This window comes from Cnephaeus nilssonii (assembly GCF_951640355.1).
Source record: "Cnephaeus nilssonii genome assembly, chromosome: 15".
Taxonomy (NCBI): domain Eukaryota; kingdom Metazoa; phylum Chordata; class Mammalia; order Chiroptera; family Vespertilionidae; genus Cnephaeus; species Cnephaeus nilssonii.
Window position 1 is genome coordinate 13,094,004 of NC_137086.1, and position 21,534 is coordinate 13,115,537.

The 21,534-nt window shown below is 59.7% G+C and overlaps 1 protein-coding gene across 1 annotated transcript in view; it reads left to right on the forward strand.

Moving 5' to 3' along the window:
• Positions 1–2,246: 2,246 nt before the first annotated feature.
• TOGARAM2 (TOG array regulator of axonemal microtubules 2) overlaps positions 2,247–21,534 on the forward strand; it is a gene marked incomplete at its 3' end in the record, with an annotated part of 35,480 nt that continues 16,192 nt past the window's right edge. Inside the window, exons 1-11 of the mRNA XM_079791595.1 lie at positions 2,247–2,319; positions 6,153–6,431; positions 6,555–6,766; positions 7,564–7,754; positions 9,350–9,396; positions 12,649–12,815; positions 15,413–15,563; positions 15,771–15,935; positions 18,443–18,596; positions 19,537–19,642; positions 20,357–20,592. Coding sequence (XP_079647721.1) covers positions 2,292–2,319; positions 6,153–6,431; positions 6,555–6,766; positions 7,564–7,754; positions 9,350–9,396; positions 12,649–12,815; positions 15,413–15,563; positions 15,771–15,935; positions 18,443–18,596; positions 19,537–19,642; positions 20,357–20,592 — 1,736 coding nt within the window. The 5' untranslated portion in view covers positions 2,247–2,291. The remainder of the gene's footprint in view (positions 2,320–6,152; positions 6,432–6,554; positions 6,767–7,563; positions 7,755–9,349; positions 9,397–12,648; positions 12,816–15,412; positions 15,564–15,770; positions 15,936–18,442; positions 18,597–19,536; positions 19,643–20,356; positions 20,593–21,534) is intronic.

The following is a 21,534-nucleotide window of genomic DNA, read 5'->3' on the forward strand; positions in this document are numbered from 1 at the left end:
CCCTTTGCCACAGACGTGGCCCCTGACCCTCACGCTGTCTGGACTCTCAGGCGGCCCCAAGCCTTCTCTTTAGCCTCCTGGAGAGCGGTCGCTTTGGGAAACCGAGGTGGAAATCACCACCTTGACAGCTGATGATGAGAAGCAGGGCTGGGGTCTTGTTATAAAGTGAATCTGGACTGTATGGCCCAGTAGTTCTCCATCCTATTCAAACATCAACATCACTCAAGAGGTAAGGGGGAAAAAGACATTAAAAAAAAAAATCCCAGCAACAGGTCCCCGTGGCCTCTCCCTAAAAGTCTAATTCAGCAGGGGCTGAGGTAGGGCCTTGGAATTCGTCATTTTAATCAGCTCCCAGGTGATTCTGAGCTGTGGCCGAGGCTGAGGACAAGAGCTGTAGCTAAGTATCACCTGTCTCCATGGACTCTGCATAGAAAGTCTCCACTCTGCTTAGGGATGCAGCAGGCGGTCGTGGGGCCTCTGCCCCCCGAGCCCGACTCCAGCTTGTTGGCTCTGATTCATTGTGGGAGGTCTGTCCTCTCCCGGCACATTCCTGGGCTTCCCGGAAGCAGCCGCCTCACCCGTCTCTTGCCTGTCCCAGCTCACCGGGGCAGGGGCAGGGTCCCGTCCCAGCTCACCGGGGCAGGGGCAGGGTCCCGTCTGGGGCAGGGGCAGGGTCCCGTCCTAGCTCACCGGGGCAGGGGCAGGGGCAGGGTCCCGTCCCAGCTCACCGGGGCAGGGGCAGGGTCCCGTCCCAGCTCACCAGGGCAGGGGCAGGATCCCGTCCCAGCTCACCGGGGCAGGGGCAGGATCCCGTCCCAGCTCACCGGGGCAGGGGCAGGGTCCCGTCCCAGCTCACCGGGGCAGGGGCAGGGTCCCGTCCCAGCTCACCGGGGCAGGGGCAGGGTCCCGTCCCAGCTCACCGGGGCAGGGGCAGGGTCCCGTCCCAGCTCACCGGGGCAGGGGCAGGGTCCCGTCCCAGCTCACTGGGGCAGGGGCAGGGTCCCGTCCTAGCTCACTGGGGCAGAGGCAGGGTACCGTCCCAGCTCACCGGGGCAGGGGCAGGGTGTTGGGACCTGCCGAGGGGATCTTCCGCCACCTTGCTGGGGAGAAGTGTGTGTCTCAGGGACATCCCTGGCTACTTATCACGACCATGTGGTCAAATCCTATCCCCAGAGTCAGCAGACAGGGAGTGGTCCTCTCCCCCTGGGTGGGAGGACGTTTTCCGAGAGTCCCAGTAGGTGGTGAGGCCTGGGAGGGCTGGGTGGGTGGACCTCTGTTCGGCCAGGAGTGTTGCTAGGAGCCGCTGTGTCTTTGGGGCCAGGGCGGGGCTGGTGACGAGCTGCCTTCCAGATGGAGGGCAGGTTCTCTCATTCCTGAGCTGGGAGTTCCTGCTCAGCCAGAGGGAGCTGGCACTGCCTGCTGCCCGTCCCCAGATGCCATCTCAAGGGAGCCACTTGGAGGAGAATTGGTGGCCTGTTAGGTGTAGGCGTGGCTTGACCCCTCATTTTATCCCTGATCAGCTCTGGCCCCCCATCTCCCTCCCTGTCAGGGTGAGAGTGGCTCGCCATGATCTCAGCCAAGAATTTATAACCTTGGGTGAAGTCACAGAGTCTGTGGGGAGACCCTTGTCACGTAGAAGGAGAATGAAGTCAGACTGAGGACAGGAGCTGATGACAGACCCCAGAGGTTGAAGGGAGGCTGGGAGGAGGCTCGGGCGGTCAAGCGGTCAGCGCAGGACGATGAAATGGCTGCAAGGGCCAGAGGCTGGCTTGGCGGTGCGAGTGAGAATGAGGGCAAGAGCTTCGGGCAGATGGAGACAGGACGCCCCGAAAGAAAACGCGGGCTGGGTCCTGGGAGGTGCCACCAGGTACCGGGTGGTGACAGGGTCACAAGCCGACCTGCATCCTGGGTCGACCTGCATCAGGGTGCTCGGCAGCAACTGCTGGAGAGGCACAGGGTCAGCTCCCCGTGACGATTCCACTCCCCACCGCCCCGAGACCCTGAGGCGGCCCTGTCGGAGCCACAGGCGAAGCAGGTGTGTGGGTTCCCGATGCTCCATCGTGAACTCTGTCCACAGCCACATGGCCTTGACCCTCAGGCTGTGAAATGTCGAGGCCTCTGGGGGGTGGGGGGTGTAAGAAGCATGGTTACTCGTGTGCTGACTCTCTGCCCGCCCACCACAGGGCCCTGCACGCTGCAGGTTGGGGTCCTCGGACCCTCGAGGACTCCCCACGGCCCAGAAAGTCGCTGCTGCCTCTGGACACCCTCCTGGCGCCTCCTCTGCCCGGGGCATGGGCAACCGCGATGCTGCCCCCCCAGGTAAGGCGCATCCGGGGGGCCCCGGCTCAGGATCTTCCTCGGACTCTCCTCGGAGACGCAGCCAGGCGCCGTGTCCCCCGTCCCCGCCCAGCTCTCCGTGGCTAGCACAGGCCTCTGGCTCGGCGGGCAGGCGGGCTCCCTGGCCGGGGGAGGAGCTGAGAATGTTCTAAGGACTCAGCGAGCTCTGCCTCCTCCCTGAGCCAGGGCTGCCCCGCTCTGTGGTGGGAGAATGAGACAGGCAGAGGACAGGGGCTGGGGCCTCAGGGAGGGCTGGGTCCCCCCCCGCCCCCCCCCCCCCCCCCCCCCGTCTCCTCAGCTGACAAGGCCGGAGAGAGGGAGCTGTGTGGCCGGCTCAGTGTCAGGGGTCAGGGTTCCAGGCCTGGCACCGCCTGTGGGAGCCGCTGTGGGAGCCTCAGTTTCCCCTGGCGAGCGAGGGGGTCGGCGGGTCCTGCCCTCAGTGGAGTGGGTGCTTGTGTGAGGTGGGGGCCCCTGTTCCCGGGGAGGTCGGAGGGAAGCCAGGTGACCACGTGGGAGGGACCCAGGGAGCCCGAGGCCCGAGGCCTCAGCAGTTCAGGAGCAGCCACTCCGCTCGGGGCAGGAACCGGGGCTTCGGCACATCAGTGTGCAGACAACCGCTGATCAGCGCTTCCTCAGGTCCTGCTGGGCATTCTGCCATCTGCCATCTGCCGTCTGCCATTCTGCCATTCTGCCAGGCATCGTGTGTGGCAGGGAAGTGGGAGGTGCTGAAGGCAGAAGGAAAATCTAGAAATGGAATGACGATGTGACCGATGTGATCTAGGAACCCTGGTCCTGTTCAACGCTCCTGTTTTGCTGATCTGGGAACCTAGACTCACAGAAGCTAACTTATTTCCTGAGGTCACACAGGGGACAGGAACGGGATGGAACCCGACCCCGGACTCCTAGTTTAGGGACCTTCCACTGGGGGGTGGGCGTGCTGGGTTTTCACCTCCGTGCGGCTTCTCCAGCTGGTGGGTTAGGGCCCACGTGGGGCCCCGAGGGGTGTGCGGGAGGGGCTGAGCCACGGGGGTGCAGGCCATTGGTTCAGTTTGCAAACCCCCTGAGCTCAGGTACTGCGAATAAGGATGCCTGGGGGCTGTGGGGCTGAGGGGGCACAGAGGCGAGGCAAGCTTCTTACAGGAGCGGGTGCTTAGCTGTGTCTTCCCTTCTCAGCTCAGGGGTCCTTCCCCTGGGAGCCGGGCCTGCCCCCATCCCCGGGCTCACAGCCCTGCTCTGTTATTGCGGTTACTCACTGTCCCCACTGGACTTCAGGTCCCATTGCGATGGTCGGCCTCGCTGTGCTGTGTCACCAGGGGCTGTGGGGGCAGCGTCCCTGACAGAGATGCTCTTAATTAATAAAATGTGCAGTGGGGTCCATGGTGCAGGCTGCTGAGCGGGGGGTTAGGAGAGAAGAGGGTCAGGGTAGGACCCTCATGAGGGGCTTGGGCCTCCCAGGGCAGGGGACTGAGCAGGTGATGGGTCTCTGCTCTGTCACTGGGGGGGGGGGGGGGGGTTCAGAACCAAAGACACCGGGCAGGCGGTTACTGCGTGAGGGTGACGATTGAAGGCGTGGCAGCGAAGGGGTGGCCCAGCGAGAGCAGCTGGTGTGAGACGTGCCAGTGGACGGAGCGGGCACCAGAGGCGGCGGGGAGGGAGCCAGAAGGAGGCCGAGAGGCGGTGTCAGGTCTGGAGCAAAGGCAGGAGGAGGAGGCCGAGCGTGAGGGCAAAGGGCAGCAGGTGCAGAGCCGGGCAGAGCGGGGCCACGGGCTCCGGGGCTCATGGAGCCATGGCCGCTGGGCTGGGGTGGTCGGCGCCCATCAGGCCAGGCTCTGCGTGGGGGGGGGGGATGGGCCGCAGAGACCCCCTGGGCAGAGTGCCGGGCAGTGTTCCCCAGCGCTGGTCTCGGGGGACTATAAGAGGCCACTTCCCTGCCCTCTGCCCCAGCCCAGGTGCGGGCTCCGGTGGCTGGTGGGAGGTGCTGTGGGAGCATCCCTCGGGCCGGCTGCAGGCCCCGCGCCCTCCCGGGTGGAAGCCGCCACCCCAGCCTGAGGGCTGATGGGGAAGGTGAGATTGGAGGACGGGCTGGTGCCGGGGTCACCCCAAGCGGCTTCCACGTGCCCCGGGGCCTTCCACCGGGCAGCTGCCAGGCCTGCGGTGACTGCGGAGTGTGGCCCCCTCCAGGAGGGAGGGGGTGACTGTTCAGATGCCTGGGCGTGGCCTCAGGCAGCCAGCAGGTGGGGTTTTACTGGGGTCCCTGCTGAATGCGCCCTGGTTTCAGGTGGGCTCTTTCCGTCCTGTGCCTCAGGGGACGGAGGTGTGGAAGGGGGATCCTCAGAGCAGGGAGGTGGGATCTCGGCATGCACCTGCCTCTCCTGGAGCCCAGGGGGAACCCTGAGAGCCCCAGGAAGACAGGGCCTGCGGCGTCTGCATCCAGGCCGGTGGAGGGAAGTGCCCCCTGTCGCCGTGTCGCCGTGGCGGGTTTTCAGGGCACTCAGCCTCTCTGCTCTGCGCCTTCCTGCTCCAGCTCCCAGCTGCAGGCCATTTCCTCGCGGAGCCCGGTTCCAGGGGTTTGGATGGCGAATCTGATCCGGTCACTTGTCCCCTCAGGCCCGTCCCCTCTCAGGCCCGCGGCTGGCACCCAGGGCACCAGGCCAGTGCCGGTGCCTGGGCATCGTCTCGGTTCACATCAAGGTGCCCTGGAGGAGGTGCGGGTGTGGTGGGTTCTGGGAGCTGGTCTGTCTGTCTGTCCGCCCTGCCCCCGCCCCCCTAAGGTCCAGGCCCGTCAGGGCCCGTTCAAACACTTCCCTTCCTGAAGGTTTTCCCGATCCTCCCCCCTCCATGCACCAGGCGCCCTGCTGCCCGCTCCATGGCGCGTCTCACAGCTCACCCTGCAATGAACCCACTTAGGAACGGATCTTATTCTCTCCTGGATTGAACGCCCTTTAGCGATAAAGACTGGTTCACGCAGCGGAATGTAAATTAGACGCAGCTCTCCACCGTGTTTTATTCCTGCACAAACTGTCAAAGGGCTCTGCCAGGTGCAATCTTAAACTGGGATAAATATGCACTCGAAGACCCTAAAGAAAAAGAACACTCAGAACACGTGTGTGTGTGTGTGTGTGTGTGTGTGTGTGTGTGACTAGGTAACACTTCTGTTTTGGAACAATATTGTGAAGATGTTTTACTACCTAAGAAAGAAAAAGATTCAGACGATTTTAAAAGCTCACAGAGGTGCTGCTGTAGCGTGACCACGTGTTCTCATGGCACTGCCATAAACTAGTCAGATAATTTGTCTAAGGAAACGCATTAAGGAAGAGCCTCTGTTATGAAACAAACAGCAGCAACGGCCACGCCGAGCGGGCCTCACGCGCCTTGTCTCCCACGCCTGCCCATGCTGGGCACGGCCCGGATGCTCGAGTGTTTGCCGAAGGAGTGATTGGAGGCACCGTGTGTGCTGGGGGCACGATCGGCTCCCATTCGCCTGCCCGTCTCTTTCCCGCCTGTGTGGTGTTGGGTGCTCGGTAACCCTGAAGGGGCTGGTTGGATGCTGGAGGTTGGTGGCGGGTCCCTGGGCAGGCGGCCTCTCCCTGTGCGGTGATAGGGCTGCATGTCGAGTCCCCCTCGCCCTCTGGCCACCTCTCCGCGCTCTCCAGATGCCGCTGAGTGAGTGAATGAAATCCAGGGGGCCGAGCAGGGACGGGCTGGATCCACTGGGCAGATGGCTGTCTGTTCCAGGGAAGCGGTGCCAAGAGCTGCCGGTGCCCGGTGCCGCCTGGGCGCTGTGTGCCAAGCCGCTCTTGCCTCTGTCCCCCCAGCTTCCCTCCAGCCAACGCCCGGCGTCCTGCTGGAGACGCCCTCGCAGCTCTCGCGTGGACATGGGGACCCTGGCAGCCTCCTGCTGGACGCTCCCCCGAAGGGCTGGCCGGCCAGGAATGGCCACCCCGGGAACCTGGGGGCCCTGTCCCAGGGGCCCCACCCTCTGCCCCTCCCTTCGCTGGAGTCAGAGGCCAGCAGTGTGGCCCGGGACACCACCCAGATCAAGGACAAGCTCAAGAAAAGGAGGCTCTCAGAGGGCTTGGCGGCATCTTCCCAGGGTGAGCCTGGCTCCTGCCCACCCGCCTCCCACCTGCCCCGGGGCCAGCCTCTGAATTACCCCACTCTCTGAGCTCCTGGGACTGACTTATTCTCCATCTCCCCCCGCCCCCCCCCCCATACAGCCTCTCTGGATCCTGGGGGAGGCCCCAAAGGAGTGGCCCCGAGGAGTGGCATCCCCCGGGCCACCGCTCAGAGGCTGCTGAGGCTGCCCAGGCCAATGCCTCCCATCCAGAGCACCCCCACCACCCCCGAGGCCAGCGGAGCCAAGGAGAGGGGCGTGGACCAGCCTGGGGGCAGCCAGGGGCCCCAGGAGAGGAGCCCCGGTGTCCAGGAGGTAAGGACTCGCCTACCCTCCGTCCTTCTGTCCTCCCTTCCATCCTTTCTCACCCCCTTTTCCCGAGCCCCACGCTTCTCCAGAGGGCTCCCAGGTGCCGCCCTCGGGGTCGGAAGGGTCTTGGGCCCCCATCTCACCCTCCCCCCCGCCCCCCCCCCCAACAGTGTCCAACACCATTGCAGCTGGAGCCCTGGAGGCTGCCCCCGAGTCCCCGCGCTCCCGCTGAGCAGAGGCCGTGTGGCCGCCTGTCCTTCACTTGGGGGCCCTAGGCCTCCTCGGGTGTAAAGGCTCCCGAATCCCGCCTGCCTCTGGCCCTTCCCGTGTCAGGCTGGGGAGCGTGGCCGAGGGGGAAGAACGCGGGCTGAGGACTCGGGGGTCTGGGCTCTGGTTTCTCCTCTGCTCCTCACCGGCTGTGTGACCTTGGCCAAGTCACTTCCCGCCCTGGGCCCAGGCTGCACATCTATAAACAGAGGGGGTTGGACCAGATGCGTTTGAAGATCCCTCCCAGCCCTGGTGTTCTGGGATTTTTCTAAAATGAGGAAAACGAGAATAAGAAAAGGGGTTGGAGCAGGGACGAGGGGCCCCTGGCCAGGCTTGCTGCCTGGAGTGGCGAGGAAACAAGGAGCTTCCCGGGTCCCAGGGCTGAGTGGCTGGGAAGAGAAACCGGAGCCACTTCCCGGCACTGCGCCTGCCCAGGCGGCTCCCACGGGAAGGGGCCGCCCCGTGCGAGGGGCCCGGAGGGGAGTGTCCCGGCGCATGTGTCTGTGCACCGGACCTTCCTCCTTCTCTGCTCCCAGACGCACCCCTCCAGGCAGTACCTGCACCGCAGTGACCAGAAGATGCACAAGCCACCGGGGGGCGTTGTGATCCCGCCCATCCCGAAGGTGGGGGTGCCCGCCGGGCCCTCCTCCTGCACACCTGGCTCCCTTCCCAGCCTCCTGCCTCCAGGCCAGGATGTCCTCGTGGGCCCGGGGGCCCCCCCCACACGGTAAGCAGCCCTCAGTCAAAACCCCCTGGCGGGCCTCTCTCCTTCTATCCCCCCAAGATCTGCTCGGGGTCCCTATGGCTGAACCTCCCTGCCAGAGCAGAGCTCTGGGGACCCAGGCGTGTGAGGAGCAGGGTCCCCCACCCGTGAGCCACACACCTGGGGAGGCTGCAGCCTTGGGACCCCGCTCTGATCTGAACTCCCCCCCAGGGCCTCAGCCTCTGTCCCCGACCAGGTTCCTGGTGTGAGTGGTGGCTGCAGTCATGGCTCAAATACCCAGGATTTTAAAGCTCTATTGCAAGGTGGCTCTTTGCTATTATGCATTCTCTTAATAAGTGGATACTAAAGATACAAGCTTATGAGTTTGAGGCGGTGTGGGAGGGAGGGTAAGGCTACACACTTTGAAAGGGTCTTCATATCCAAGAAGGCTGGGGACCAGTGCGGTGGAGGATCCCTGGGCTGTAACGAAGCCGGGTTCATGGAGTGTAAGCCGGACAGACGGTGTTCTGCAGATGGCCAGGCACATCCGTGTGGTCAGTCCAGACTGACATCGGAGCCTGTGTGTGTGTGTGTGTGTGTGTGTGTGTGTGTGTGTGAGAGAGAGAGAGAGAGAGAGAGAGAGAGAGAGAGAGAGCGAGAGAGACCCTGTTGACGTATTTCTCGCCCATTCCTCTGGAGCCTGACGTCCTGAATTCTCCCACTGCTCTCCAGCTCTTCGATCTGTGTCTCCCCGGCTGCCGTCCCCTGTCTGTACCCATGTCCCCACCCGTCCCCAATCCGGGCCCTCCACCGCCCTCCATGCCCTCAGCACCAGACACGCCTCCTCCTCTCCCGCTCCCACATCTGGCCCCGCCCCCGAGGGGCGGTCTGGGTGGCTAGAATGACCAGAGTGACGCTCCGGCCCTGCCTGGGCCAGTGGCCTTCCTGTCCGTCCCATTGCTCTTCACTCTGTGCATCGCTGGAGCTTGATGCCTTTGAGCTCTTCTCAGGGCTCACTCTGTGCCTGCCCTCGCTCTTCCACCTTAAACGCGGCTGTTCCTGAAGTGTCTCCTTCCCTTCCCTGGCATCCTATCTGTGCGGCGGCTTCCAAGGCTCCGTGGGCGTGGGTGACCTCCACATCGCCCGCTCTGCCCGAGGTCTCCCCAGGGCCAAGCTCCGGGCTGGGCCTCCCCAGTGTGCAGGGGGGTGAGCATTACTCACAGGAGGAGGGGGAGTTTAGGGGTTAAGCTCTCGTGAGTGGGGGCAGTTTGGGGGACTTGAGCCCAGTCTGCTCTGAGCTGGGAGATGTAACTTCCCTGCTGCAGGAACCTGCAGGGCCGGGCTTCCTTCAGGACCGAGCAGATTCCGTGTGGACTGGCTTCCAGGGAATCGAGGGCCTGTGCAGCCGGGAGCAGGCTCAGAGCTGTGGTGGGACACCCGGTTGAGTTTGCAGAAGGAGCTACAGCTTTGAAACCCCGGGCCCTCTCTTTACAGGGCACCCTCCACCCCCCTCCACAGTGTCCCCCTTGCTGCCACCCTGTCCTCGAGCTGCCTACCTAGGCCCCACAACCCCTCCCTGGCCATCCTCACTGTGCTTTTCTCTCCCCCGTTCTTTTAAGATTGCTTCGGGAGAGTGGGCCTCGGGAGAAGACCCCTAAATCTCTGGGTATGTACTCCCCTGTGCACCCCCACTTGTCACTCAAGCTCGGGTTCCTGGGCTGGGTCCTGGGATCGGAATTAGGGCCGGAGGAGACCTGAGAGCTGTCAGACCCAAGCCCCTCATTTCCTGGACGGGGACGCTGATGTCAGCTCAGCACCAGTGCATGTAGCTTCATGGCGACCAGCTGAGAGAGGGGGCGCTGCCTTACGGGACCGTCTCCTGGTCTCTAAGTGTGGAAGCAGCCAGCCTGTCCCCTTGCACCCAAGGCCGTGGCTCCCAAGCTGCCTCCTGACAGGTGGCGAGCCCGCCCTGCCCTGTGTGGTCAGTGGGGGAGAGCATTCCTCACCAGAGGAGGAGAGAAGTTAAACCCTCAGTCAGCCAGGAGGGCTCAGGGTCAGGGGAACAGGGCCCACGGCTGGAAGGGAGGCAGGGCCGGCTGGAGGCTGAGCGCAGACAGGATGCAGACGGGGAGGAGGCTCTCCAACCTGGTGCCCTAGCTGTGGAGAGCGGGGAGGTGACCGGCAGCTGAGCCCGGACAGGTTACCCGAGGGGACCTGGCAGGGCACCCGGAGCCCCGCCCCACGCCGGGCTGGAGGCAGCTGCGGGCTGACCGGCAGGCGGGTGGGCTCCCAGGCCAGCTTCCTGGTGGTCACTCTCGTAAGCAGCTCAGCAGGTGGGTCAGTTGGCGAGGGGCAGGCTGCTGCCCAGGGGCCCCAGGGTCAGGGGTGAAGCTGGGCCTGATGGGCAGGCCAGGCACAGAAACCTCCGGGGCAGCTGCGTCTCCCCCTCCCAGGCCGGGGAGCTCAGGGGGTCTGTGTGGCGCACTCTGGCGCCCCGAGTGTCCCTGCAGAGCTAACCCTGAGAATGCTGGTGTGGGGTTTGGGGCAGGAGATCCCAGCCTGTACCACCCCCCCACCTGCCTGACCAGCTGCTGCTTGAGCACCAGGTCCCCCCGGGCGGGCTGCTCGGACAGGCTTCCTAGGGTGTCTCTTGGGGTGCAGGTGAGGAGGGGGATACAAAATAGCAAAGTCCTTAAAGGGTTCCCCAATCCTCCAGCAATACAGCCGATACGTGTGACGCCCCGGGACACAGGGGCTCATGTGGTATTGTCTGAAGCTGGGGCTTCCCCAAGCCTGGGGGCACCCCTGCTGTCCTTGCCGGGGCAGCTGGCACCAGGACACCTGTGCCCTCTGCCCACCTCTCACTTCTGGGAGATGAAGCCCAGCCAGCCCCTCCTCCTCCTCGGCCACCGGTCCTTCCCCAGGCCGTGGGTGCCCCGTGCACCAGGCGGAGGGAGCCTTCACAGAAGGCATGGTCGGGCGGAGGACCAGGGTGACGGGGGAGCCCTGCGGGAACCCAGCCTCAGACGTCCTTTCCGGCCTCAGGCAGCCCCAGATGGAGCCCCATCTGAGGGGACCCTGATTTGCAGGTTCACCCAAGGGCAGTGAGCTCCAAACTTTGTGAGCAGGAGAAATTGATAACATTTCTTTCATTCAAAGAAAACTAATGACCCTACCCTATCCTGCTTCCATAAGAAATGTACTTTTACAAACATTTGATTGGGCCCAGCCATTGTGGCTCAGTGGTTGAGTGTTGACCCATGAACCAGGAGGCACATGCCCGGGTTGTGGGTTCCAACCCCAGTGTGGGCATGCAGGAGGCAGCCGATCAATGATTCTCTTTCATCATTGATGTTTCTATCTCCCTCCCCTTCCTCTCTGAAATCAATAAAAAAATATATTTAAAAAACTTTTGATTGGGAAAGTGTAAAAAAACTATGGGTTTGATGTCATTTGGAAATGAGTCTGTATTTTATTAATCAGCAGAGCATCTCAAGGCTGCTGGGCCCCAGCTTTCCCCTCTGTGAAGTGAGAGGATTGGCTTGGCATTCATTCTCTGGTCCCTCTGTGCCGTGTCATAGGCTCAGACAGGTGCATGGTGGTATAAAATGGGCAGTGGGCTCACTTTATTGTTTTCCTCAGGTACATACCTCCCAGGTAAGATAGATTTATATTCTTAGGAAAATCTTAGACCACTTAGGTAGCAGGTCTGATGATCCTGTTTCTTGTCCAGCTTCCTCCCCACCTTTCCCTATCTATACTAATAAAAGGGTAATATGCAAATTGGTCAGGACACCCTCACAGTAATGACCGAACAGCAGGCTGCGTGGGGCAACCAGGCCAGCAGGGCGGGCAGTGAGGGGCCATCAGACTGGCAGGAGGGGCAGTTGGGGGCAACCAGGCCTGCAGGGGTGGCAGTTGGGGGTGACCAGGCCAGTGGCAGGGGTGGGGGGGAGTTGGGGGTGACCAGGCCGGCAGGCAGAGGTGGTTAGGGGTGATCAGGCTGGCAGGGGGGACAGTTAGGATCGATCAGGCAGGAAGGAGGGGCAGTTGGGGGCGACCAGGCCTGCAGGGGTGGCAGTTGGGGGTGACCAGGCCGGTGGCGGGGGGGGGGGGGGGAGTTGGGGGTGACCAGGCCGGCAGGCAGAGGTGGTTAGGGGTGATCAGGCTGGCAGGGGGGACAGTTAGGAGCGATCAGGCAGGCAGGCAGGCAGGTGAGCAGTTAGGAGCCAGCGGTCCCTGATTGTGAGAGGGATGTCCGACTGCCAGTTTAGGCCTGATCCCTGGCAGTTGGACATCCCCCGAGGGGTCCTGGGTTGGAGAGGGTGCAGGCTGGGCTGAGGGGACCCCCTCCCATGCATGAATTTCATGCACCGGGCCTCTAGTATTAGAATAAGGTGTGTAGTAATTATTGAGTAAGTGAATGAAGGGATGAGTGAATGGATGAATGAAAGGAGGAGGATATTGGTCTTTGGATAGCCTGCGCTACGCCTGTCAGTGCATCTCTGTAGAGTACATTTCACTTGGGTCTTTCTCCACCCAGGCAGTGTTGGGCACAAGACGTGAGGGTGGAGGGCGTAGGCAGTAAATGTTACCACAATCGCAGGGTCCTAGAGCCTCCGGGCTTCCCAAGGGACGGCTGCTGCTTCGGGTGTCCTCAGTTCCTTTTTTTTTTTTTTTAAATGTTTTTATTGATTTTTAAAGAGAGAGGAAGGGAGCAGGATAGATAAAAACATCAATGAGAAACATCATCCATCAGCTGCCTCCTGCACAACCCCTGGTGGGGATTGAGCCTGCAACCGGGGCATGGGCCCTGACCTGGGAATGGAACCAGTGACCTCTTGGCTCATGGGTCGATGCTCAACCACTGAGCCACACTGGCCAGGCCTCAGTTCTATTCTTGTTCTTGACCCCTCAGAGCCAACACCTTCAGCCCCGCATGTCAAAGGCAGGTCTGCTGTCCTTGAGAAGCCTGCTCCGTCTTCATCTCAGTCTGCTCCTGCACCGACAGCCTCCTCCTCCAGCCATGCCGAAGAAGCCCAGCCCTTGCTAAACGAAGGGGACCCGAAGGAGAGTAGCACCAAGGTATCTGGAAAACGAGAGGAGGAGGAAGTCGGGGTCAGAGTGGACCACTGGCTGAATGCAAGCGTGTTTCTGAAACATACCAGTGTGGGTCCACTTGAGGAAAGCAAAGAGCCCTGAGGCAGCTGTCCTAGTACTTGAGGCGAGAACCTGCAGAGGGCCTGGGAGAAGGCTGAAGAAAAGACGAGAAACGAGAGAGAAGGGGTGAGGGGACTAGGTGAAGGGAAGAGTACGGTGGGGAGCTGAGGGCCGCGGTGAGGGAGGAAGGGAGGGAGGGAGGGCAGGAGGCGGTCACACCTGGTTCCGAGGGAAGCAGGATGTGGAGGAGAGTACAGACGGACTTAGGTGCCCCAAGCCGAGTAATCTGAGCCAGCACCCAAGATAGCAGGCGAGAGGCAGCTGACAGAGACAGATCAGCCAAAGGCTGTGCTTGACAGGCTGACAAATGGCTTGCACTTAGAAGGTGACCTTGGCCCAGATGATTCTCTTCCCCGAGTGAATTCAGTAAAGCTGGGAGAGTCACTGTATGGGGGCTGGTGCTCCTTCTTTAAGAGAGATATAAAAGTGCCATGAACATAGCTCGAAGGCCTGCTGGGTGCATGTGCTGTGTTAGGTCTGGGATCCAGGGATGGTGGGGGTCGGGTCCAGGCCACAGTCCTTCCACTCCAGCGAGGGTGACTCCGTGAAACAAAGGAAGAATGACTCAGTGCTGTGAAGTGACCTCAGCCGCCACCTCACTGTGGCCACTCACTCCCATGGTCACACCGTAGCCCTTGGCACTGCCAGTAACTTCACCCCCATCGGCATCTCAAGTTCAAGCAGCCCCCTCACTCACCACTGTCTCCTGTTGTTCTAGCTCAGTCCATCTAACATTCCAGCTCTAACATTTTGTTCCTTCTTGTGCATAAACAATATTCTCCTTGAAACTGGATCATTCCTATTAACGTCTCTGCTCTCTGTTATTTCTTTCATCTTAACAAAACAAAGCCAGAACCATTCTTTCCCGAGTCCACCAGAGTCAGGCTCCAGTCCCCGCTTCCCCCCCACCTCCAAAAACTGCCCACGTTCAGGCCACTGAGGACCACCACCACCCCAGGTGTGGGGCATCACTGTCCTCTTTTAACTTGACCCATTGGCAGCTTTCTTAGCTCATCCTACTTGGGTTCCCACCTGGGGTTGGAGGCAAGGGATTGGCTTCTTCCTTGGTTCTCTGCCTCCCTCAAAGGCAGCTCCTTCCTAGTCCATCTTTGCTGGACCCTCTTCACATTCCTGACCTCTGCATGCTGGAGGCCCCCAGAGCTCAGACTTCTGGCCTCGTATCCATTTATACTGACCCCCATGACCTGGTACAATGTGTGGCATTGAGTGCCATCAATACACTAGAGGACTTTCAAATGTCCTTTCCAGCCCAGACCTTCCCCTGACATCAAGTAGCAGTGAAATTATCTATGTATATAAAAGCCAAGTGACCAGAATGACCAGAATGACTGGTTGCTATGATGCGCACTGCAGCCGGCCAAACAGCCCAAGGGGGGCGGGGCCAACTGGCCAACCTCCTGCAGCCCCTCCCTCCGGCCGGCCCCCTTCCATGCACAAATTTGTTCACCGGGTCTCTAGTATATATATAATATATATGACCTAAATTATTATATAAATTATATATTATATATAACCTTATCCAGATAGATAGGTAGAGAGAGAGAGATACTCACCTTCTATGGTGGGTGGCAGTAAAAGACAACTCCAGCCGTCCAGCTGCTTCGCCCAAAAATCTTGGGCCCATCCTTGCCTCCTCTCTCTCTCTCATCGCACACCTCACACCTCAGCAAGAGCAGTGGGCTCCACTTTGAAACAGTCCAGATCCAGCCAGCTGCCATCCTGCTACCCTCGTGCAAGCCCATCACCCCAACACATGCGAACTCTTGCTCTATTTTTGCAACTTCTTGTGAGTGTTAAATTATTTCAAAATAAGTTACACAAAACAACACTGAGAGCCCTTCCCCAGTGGGAGTCAGATCACGTCATCCTCTGCTCAGACCTCCAGTGACTTGCTGTGTCCTGCAGAGGAAAAGCCCAGGTCCTGGGCATGGACCACAGAGCCAGTGCACCCACTCCTGCCCCACCCGCTGCCTCCCGCATGTGGTCCAGCATCCTCTGACTTGGGTGCTCCAACCAGGGTCCTCCTCACTGCTCCCAGCACGCCCAGCCCACCCCAGCCTCAGGGCCTCCGCATTCACTGTTCCCTCTGCTCCGAACACTGCATGGCCTGCTCCCTGCCCTCATGGATGTTGCTGCCTACTCTTGGCCTCTTCAGTGAGTCCCCTGGGCCCTCCTGCCCAAGGCAGAAGCCCGTCGCCCTCTGCCCCTTATTTCCTGCTGGCGTGCAGTGCCTGGTGTTAGAGGCGTTAGAGGCGTTAGAGACCAGCCTGCTTGTTCTTTGTCCCCTGGTCTCACCACTCCGTAGAAGCACTCTGGAAGCATGACCTTGTCATTCTGTTTATTCCCAGAACAGTGATTGGCACACGCTTGAATGAATGAAGGCATAGAAAGCACAGTTGGGGCCCCCAAGGGTAATGGCGTTTGCCTTGACCTTGTGCCAGATCCAGGTCACCATCTCCAAGTCCGCCCAGGAGACGATGCGGCTGAAGCAGCAGAAGGAGAAGGAGCTGGTCCAGAGGGTGGAGGAGCCAGGAAGGGCGAGGGAGCTCACGGCCCAGGGCCTGGGTGCCCGGAGAACCTCGATGAAGGAAGGTACTGGTACCCGGGGCAGGATTCCCTCAGGCTGGGGGACTTCTTGGCCAACACCTTTGGCCCAAAGAGAGGCTTCCACAGTTTCCCCCGCGACCCCTCCTGAGACTGGACAGGGAGCCGCACCTGCTCTCTGGTAGCCCACTCTTGGGCTGGGGTGGGGGATCAGACAGAACCGGCTCCATCCTAGGACTTTCTCTCCCCCCACAGGCCTCCTTCCCCTCCGGGGCAGGGGGACCCTGTCTGTGCCCGCTGGGATAAGCAGCCCACGCAGACACAACACCGGCGTCGTCCTGAGGAAGCGAGCCAACCGGGCCTCACTGCCCAGCATCCCCGTCAGCAAGCAGGAGCCCTGCTTCGCCCGCCATGCTTCAGGTGGGGCCCAGATCGGCGGGTGGGGGGCACGTGCCCCTCTCGCTGGGTTGCCTTGGGATTCCGTGGGCATGGCAGAGGTGAACCTGGCTGCCCATGTTAGAGTAGGGGTGGCCCTCCCCCCAGAGAGAGGAACGAAGTCTGGGAGTCAAAAGCATCTATGGGTCGGGCTGGGACCCCCGGGGTATCACCATTGGAGCTGTGATGGCTGGACAGATATGAGCAGCCTGTGTGACATGTCCTAGACCAGTGGTCGGCAAACCGCGGCTCGCGAGCCACATACGGCTCTTTGGCCCCTTGAGTGTGGCTCTTCCACAAAATACCACGGCCTGGGCGAGTCTATTTTGAAGAAGTGGCATTAGAAGAAGTTTAAGTTTTAAAAATTTGGCTCTCAAAAGAAATTTCAATTGTACTGTTGATATTTGGCTCTGTTGACTAATGAGTTTGCCGACCACTGTCCTAGACCATGGATGGAAACAGCATCCCCGGAAGTAGCTGGGCACACCAGGAAGAAGAGGAGAGGGTTCTGGGAAGGCCTGGGGGTCCTGCATGTTGCCTCATAAGATGCCAGGGCTGGAGAGTGCTGGGTACAGACGGGATCTGAGGACCCAGTGATTCTCTGGGATGTTCAGGAAGGGGTCAAGGGGCAGGGAGGCTCTGTCCCCATTCCTCCAGGGGAACGTCTGTTCTGCCTCGCCCTTTTGTGTTCGGGCGTCCACATGAGATTTCACTCAAAAAGAATGTGCTGTTGAGGAATGTTTGGAAACCACCAACCTGGTTCAGAGTGTCTGTGAGTGCGGGACGAGGTGGGACATGGATGGGAGAGCAGAGCAGCGTCTCTGTGCCGGAAGTAATATTGACCCACTTCCTTTCCCATTCCCTTTCTCTCCGTTTGTTCATCAAGCAGGAAGTCTTCATTTGGTGCTAGTCTTGAGCATGTTTTTAAGGCTTGCAAATATCCTTTTATTTTATTTATTTATTTTAAAATATATTTTTATTGATTTCAGAGAGGAAAGGAGAGGGAGAGATAGAAACATCAATGATGGGAGAATCATTGATCGGCTGCCTCCTGCACACCCCCTACTGGGGATCGAGTCTGCAACCTGGGCGTGTGCCCTTGACTGGAATCGAACCTGGGAACTTTCAGTCCGCAGTCTGATGCTCTATCCACTGAGCCAAACCGGCTAGGGCAAAAAAAAAAAAAATCTCCTTTTAAACAGAGATCTTTCTCCAGGCTTGAGACATGGGAAGCTGGCTGCAATTTTATACCAGAGTTCAGAATGTTCTTTTAGTTTTACTGTGAACATTGACCACATTTTACGACAAATGATATTAGTTTACCAATTATGGTAGTGATATAAATTTCCCTTTAAAGTAAACTTACGTAGGATTTGAAAAGTGGTTTAATTTGAAGAAAAATACCATAACAATAAAAGTGTAGGTGATTAAGGGATATGGCAAAAACAACCCACCATGAAAGTGGTCATTGAATGGTTGATACTTGGGAAATAGTACTCTATCTAACCCACCCTACTCATTTCATACAGCAGAACTGAGACCCAGAGTCTCAAGGTCATCCAAGGTCATGCAAGGGGATGGTGGCCCCTCGGGACTAAGACTTTGGCTGATGACTCTTGTGCCAGCGCAGAGCTGAGAAGAGATTTGCCCAGCACCTCTGGGTGCACCAGAGTGAATAGCATGCCAGAGGGGATGGAGTTAGTGTGGCAGTGAGAGCTCTGGGTTCTGAGACCTCCCGTCCGGGCTCTGCTGGCACAGGAGCTGAGGGGCTGTCGCAGGGAAGGGGGTTGGGGGGTGGGGGTGGGGGAGCTAGCTTCTCTGGGCTCTGATGCCTCAACTACGTGATTCCTGCATTGGACCAGATAGATGCTTCCCTTGTAGGAGCTGACGATTCTAGCATCTGTCCCTGAGGAAGGAGAACCCAGAGAACACATGACCTGATTTTTAAACAACATCCCTGCTTATTGTCAGTCCCTGCAAGTGTGGCCACGTCTGGACCATGCAGGTGCCTGGCTGCGTTCATTGTCCCCTGCTTCCTCTGGCCTCTGCCTCCGATCACTTCCCTGCCCTCGGGCAACCTCAGAAGGGTAGAGAGTGGGGGATGGGGAGAGGGAGGCTGATAACACAGGCTCAGGGGTGGGTGCGAGGTTGGAGTGCCACAGGGAGTCGGGGAGTCATTCCTTGATGGACTTACTGGCCTCACCCCAAGCCCAGAGAGGGCAGGATTGGAGGTGCATCGCTGGTGGGGTGGGTTCCATCACATGGCATCGAGTGGCATGTCACAGGTAAGCTTGTTTACAATAACAGGTTGGCAAAGGCAGGAATGGAAAACTCAACAAAAGGCGGAGTTGGGAAGTCTGTGTGGCTCCGGGGAAGCGGCGCTCCCAGTCCTCCCAGTCCGTCTCCCTGACGCAGGGGCGGTGGGCTCAGGGCTGCGGGCCAAGCCCGGGTCCTCTGGTAAAAACTCCCTTGTTTCTCTCCTGTGAGCGCAGCGAACTCGTTACCCGCGGTGCTAACTTTCGGGTCCCCTGAGTGGGAAGAAGAGGAGGAGGAGATGGATCTTCGGGCCTTTAAGGAGTTGAGGCCTTTCTCGAACCCGGAGCTGGGGTTGATGGATGCCCTCCAGTGCCTCCACAGCAGTGACTGGTGAGGTGACACCTTCCCCTCTATGTGTGGCGGCCAGGGGAGAGCTGCCCCCACCCCCTCACCGCTCTCACTGCTGGGGCCTGGTCCCGTGGAGGGAGGTGTGTGTGTGTGTGCGTGTGCATGTGTGCGTGTGTGCACGTGTGCCCGTGTGCATGTGTCCAGCCTCCTGCGTCTGCCCTGTGACCTCCAACAGCCCACTATACTGCTCCGTGGCGCACCAGAGCCAGGCATGGCAGGCACAAACATGGCTCCCAACGCTTCTTTAGGAGCCCTCAGAAAGGCCACAGCCCTTCATTTCTCTAAGCGAAGTCACCCTGCTCCCAGTTCCCACCGCTGCGCCGGTGGACACACACTCTTAGTCGTGAGCAGCGCCATGACTCGGGGTCCAGAGCATTTGCGGGAAGCCCTCCCATCGTCTGTCCTCATGTTCAAGTACCTGCTCTTGAAGCCACCAGCTTGTCACGGGTGTGGTGGTCCTGGTCCTGGGGGTGGGCTTCCCTCTTGGGTGAGGTTGAGCCAGGGGTCCCGTAACATGGCTTTTACTGGACTGCTAAGATTTCAGCCTGGGCCTGGCCCGTGTGGCTCAGTGGTTGAGCGTCGACCCATGAACCAAGAGGTCACTGGCTCAATTCCCGGTCAGGGCAGGTGCCTGGGTTGCAGGCTCCATCCCCAGTAGGGGGCATGCAGGAGGCAGCTGATCGATGATGTTTCTCTCTCTCACTGAGGTGTCTGTCTCTCTCTCTCCCTGTCCCATTTTCTCTCTCTAAAAATCAATAAAAACATATTTAAAAATAGAAGCGTTCAGCCTGGGTGTGCCAGCAGGAAACCCTGCCTTCGGGCCTTCAAATCCCACCCCGCTGCGGTGGAGAGAGGGTGGCGGGGTGGTGCCCCTGGTCCGCCCTCCCCACCTGCCGGTGACAGGCCTGGGCTTGCTTCTCAGGCACATGAAGGAGAAGGGCCTGGTGAGCGTCCAGCGCCTGGCAGCCTGTCACCCGGAGGTCCTCGCTGGGAGGCTGCACGACGTGTCCTTGGCTGTGACTGGAGAGGTGAGGCCTCCCAGACAGCCTGTGTCCTGTGCCCCCTGCCCACCCCCAGCCTGTCCCCCTTCCCTGGGGCTGCTGTTCAAAGCAGGTCACAGAGCAGCCACGGAGAAGCCATGGCTCCTTGGAACAGGGGCGTCCCCCACGTATTTCTCAGCCCTCAGCCACTAAGGTGGGAGGTAGCCACCCATTTCTCAGGTTAGAAAACTGAGGCCTGCGGTTTCCTTATTTCTATGCCATCGGCCTGCATTGTCCTCTGTACTCAAAATGCCAGCGGAGGGATGGAGTGTCCTGGGTCAAGTCTCCAACCTCAGGGTGGTTGTAACATTTCCCAAGCCCTTTCTCCCAGGGGCTGGGCGTGGCTGGGCCCAGATGGGCAGTAAGATGCATCTCATCGCAGATGGAGGCCATGGCCCCCCAACCCCTCGGGAATAGGTTGTTCCAGTGGGGGGCCTTGTGCAGATGAAATTGAACATTCTTTATAAAAGTACTCGGAAGACTGTTGTACAAATTTCAGATGATAATGACGGAATTCGTCATTATGATGGTAACAACAGTAATAATATTTTTTAAAACGGGACAAAATATTGCCCAGAGCTGCTGCAGCCCAGGAGGCCTAGGCCTGGGGCGAGGGTGGAGGCACGGGTGGGGGTGCAGTGGCCATTCTGGGAGCCCCTGACAGGGCCCAGCAGTGTGGTTCCTCTCCCATCTCTCCCCGAGGTCACCAACCTCCGCTCCAAGGTGTCCCGCTTGGCCATCAGCGTCCTGGGAGGCCTCTTCCGGGCCTTGAAGAAGAATATGGACCAGGAGGCGGAAGAGGTTGCCCGCTGCCTGCTGCAGAAGATGGGCAACACCAGCGAGTTCATCCAGAGGGCGGCCAACCGGTCCCTGGGGGCCATGGTGGAGCATGTGACCCCTGCCCGATCCCTGGTGGCCCTCACCTCAGCGGGCATCTAGTATGTGGCAGCCAGTTGTCTGGGGGGTGGGGGTGGCCCAGGAAGGGGAGGGGAGGGGAGGAGCATGGGGTGGGAGAGGAGGGGGACTCAGCAAGTGCTTCACACGTGTGGCTGGGGGAGCTCCTGGGGGGGCTGTCCCACCTGGGGAGCCAGGTGATGAGGCCTGGCAAACAGGGAGAGGTGCTTTGTTCTGGTCGAACTGAGGAGTCCTGGTGGCGGCGCTAACATCCCCAGAGACGGCTGCAGAGGCAGCCTTCCGCCTGTTCCAGGGGATGGGCGTTTCTGATGAAATCTGGGCCGTCGGAGAGCAAGGCACACGCTCATCTTCAGCTGGCACCACTCGGCCTTCTGGGGAGGAGGATGGGCTGACTGCTCCTGTGGCCGGATTTGCTTTTCCCTTCTAGAAAAACCCAACCCCAAAGCAGAACCAAAGGCATTTCTCAAGCCCTTTCTCCCGCCGGCAAACAGCTTTCAACCACAAGCCAGTCAGGACGCTTCCGCAGGGAGGCCCTCAGGCAGGCCCGGGTGGTGAGCAGGCAGCGGGCTCTGGGCGCAGCCCGTGCAGAGGGTGAGGGGCTCCGAGCCACGTTGCCTGGGTTCACATCCCGGTGACTTAACTCCCCTGTGCCTTCATCTCCTCGTCTGTAAAATGGGAATAATAAAATTGCTGTGAGGAGTAAACGAATACCGTATTTTCCGGCATATAAGATGACTGGGCATATAAGATTTTCCTGGGTTAAAAAGTTGTCTTACACGCCGGAAAATACGGTATACACACACACACACACACACACACACACACACACACACACACCGTATTTTCCAGCGTGTAAGACGACTTTTTAACCCAGGAAAATCTTATACGCCCAGTCTTCTTATGCGCCAAAAAATACGGTAGATTCATGAAATAGCGCTTAGAACAGGGTCAGCCTCCACCTAACC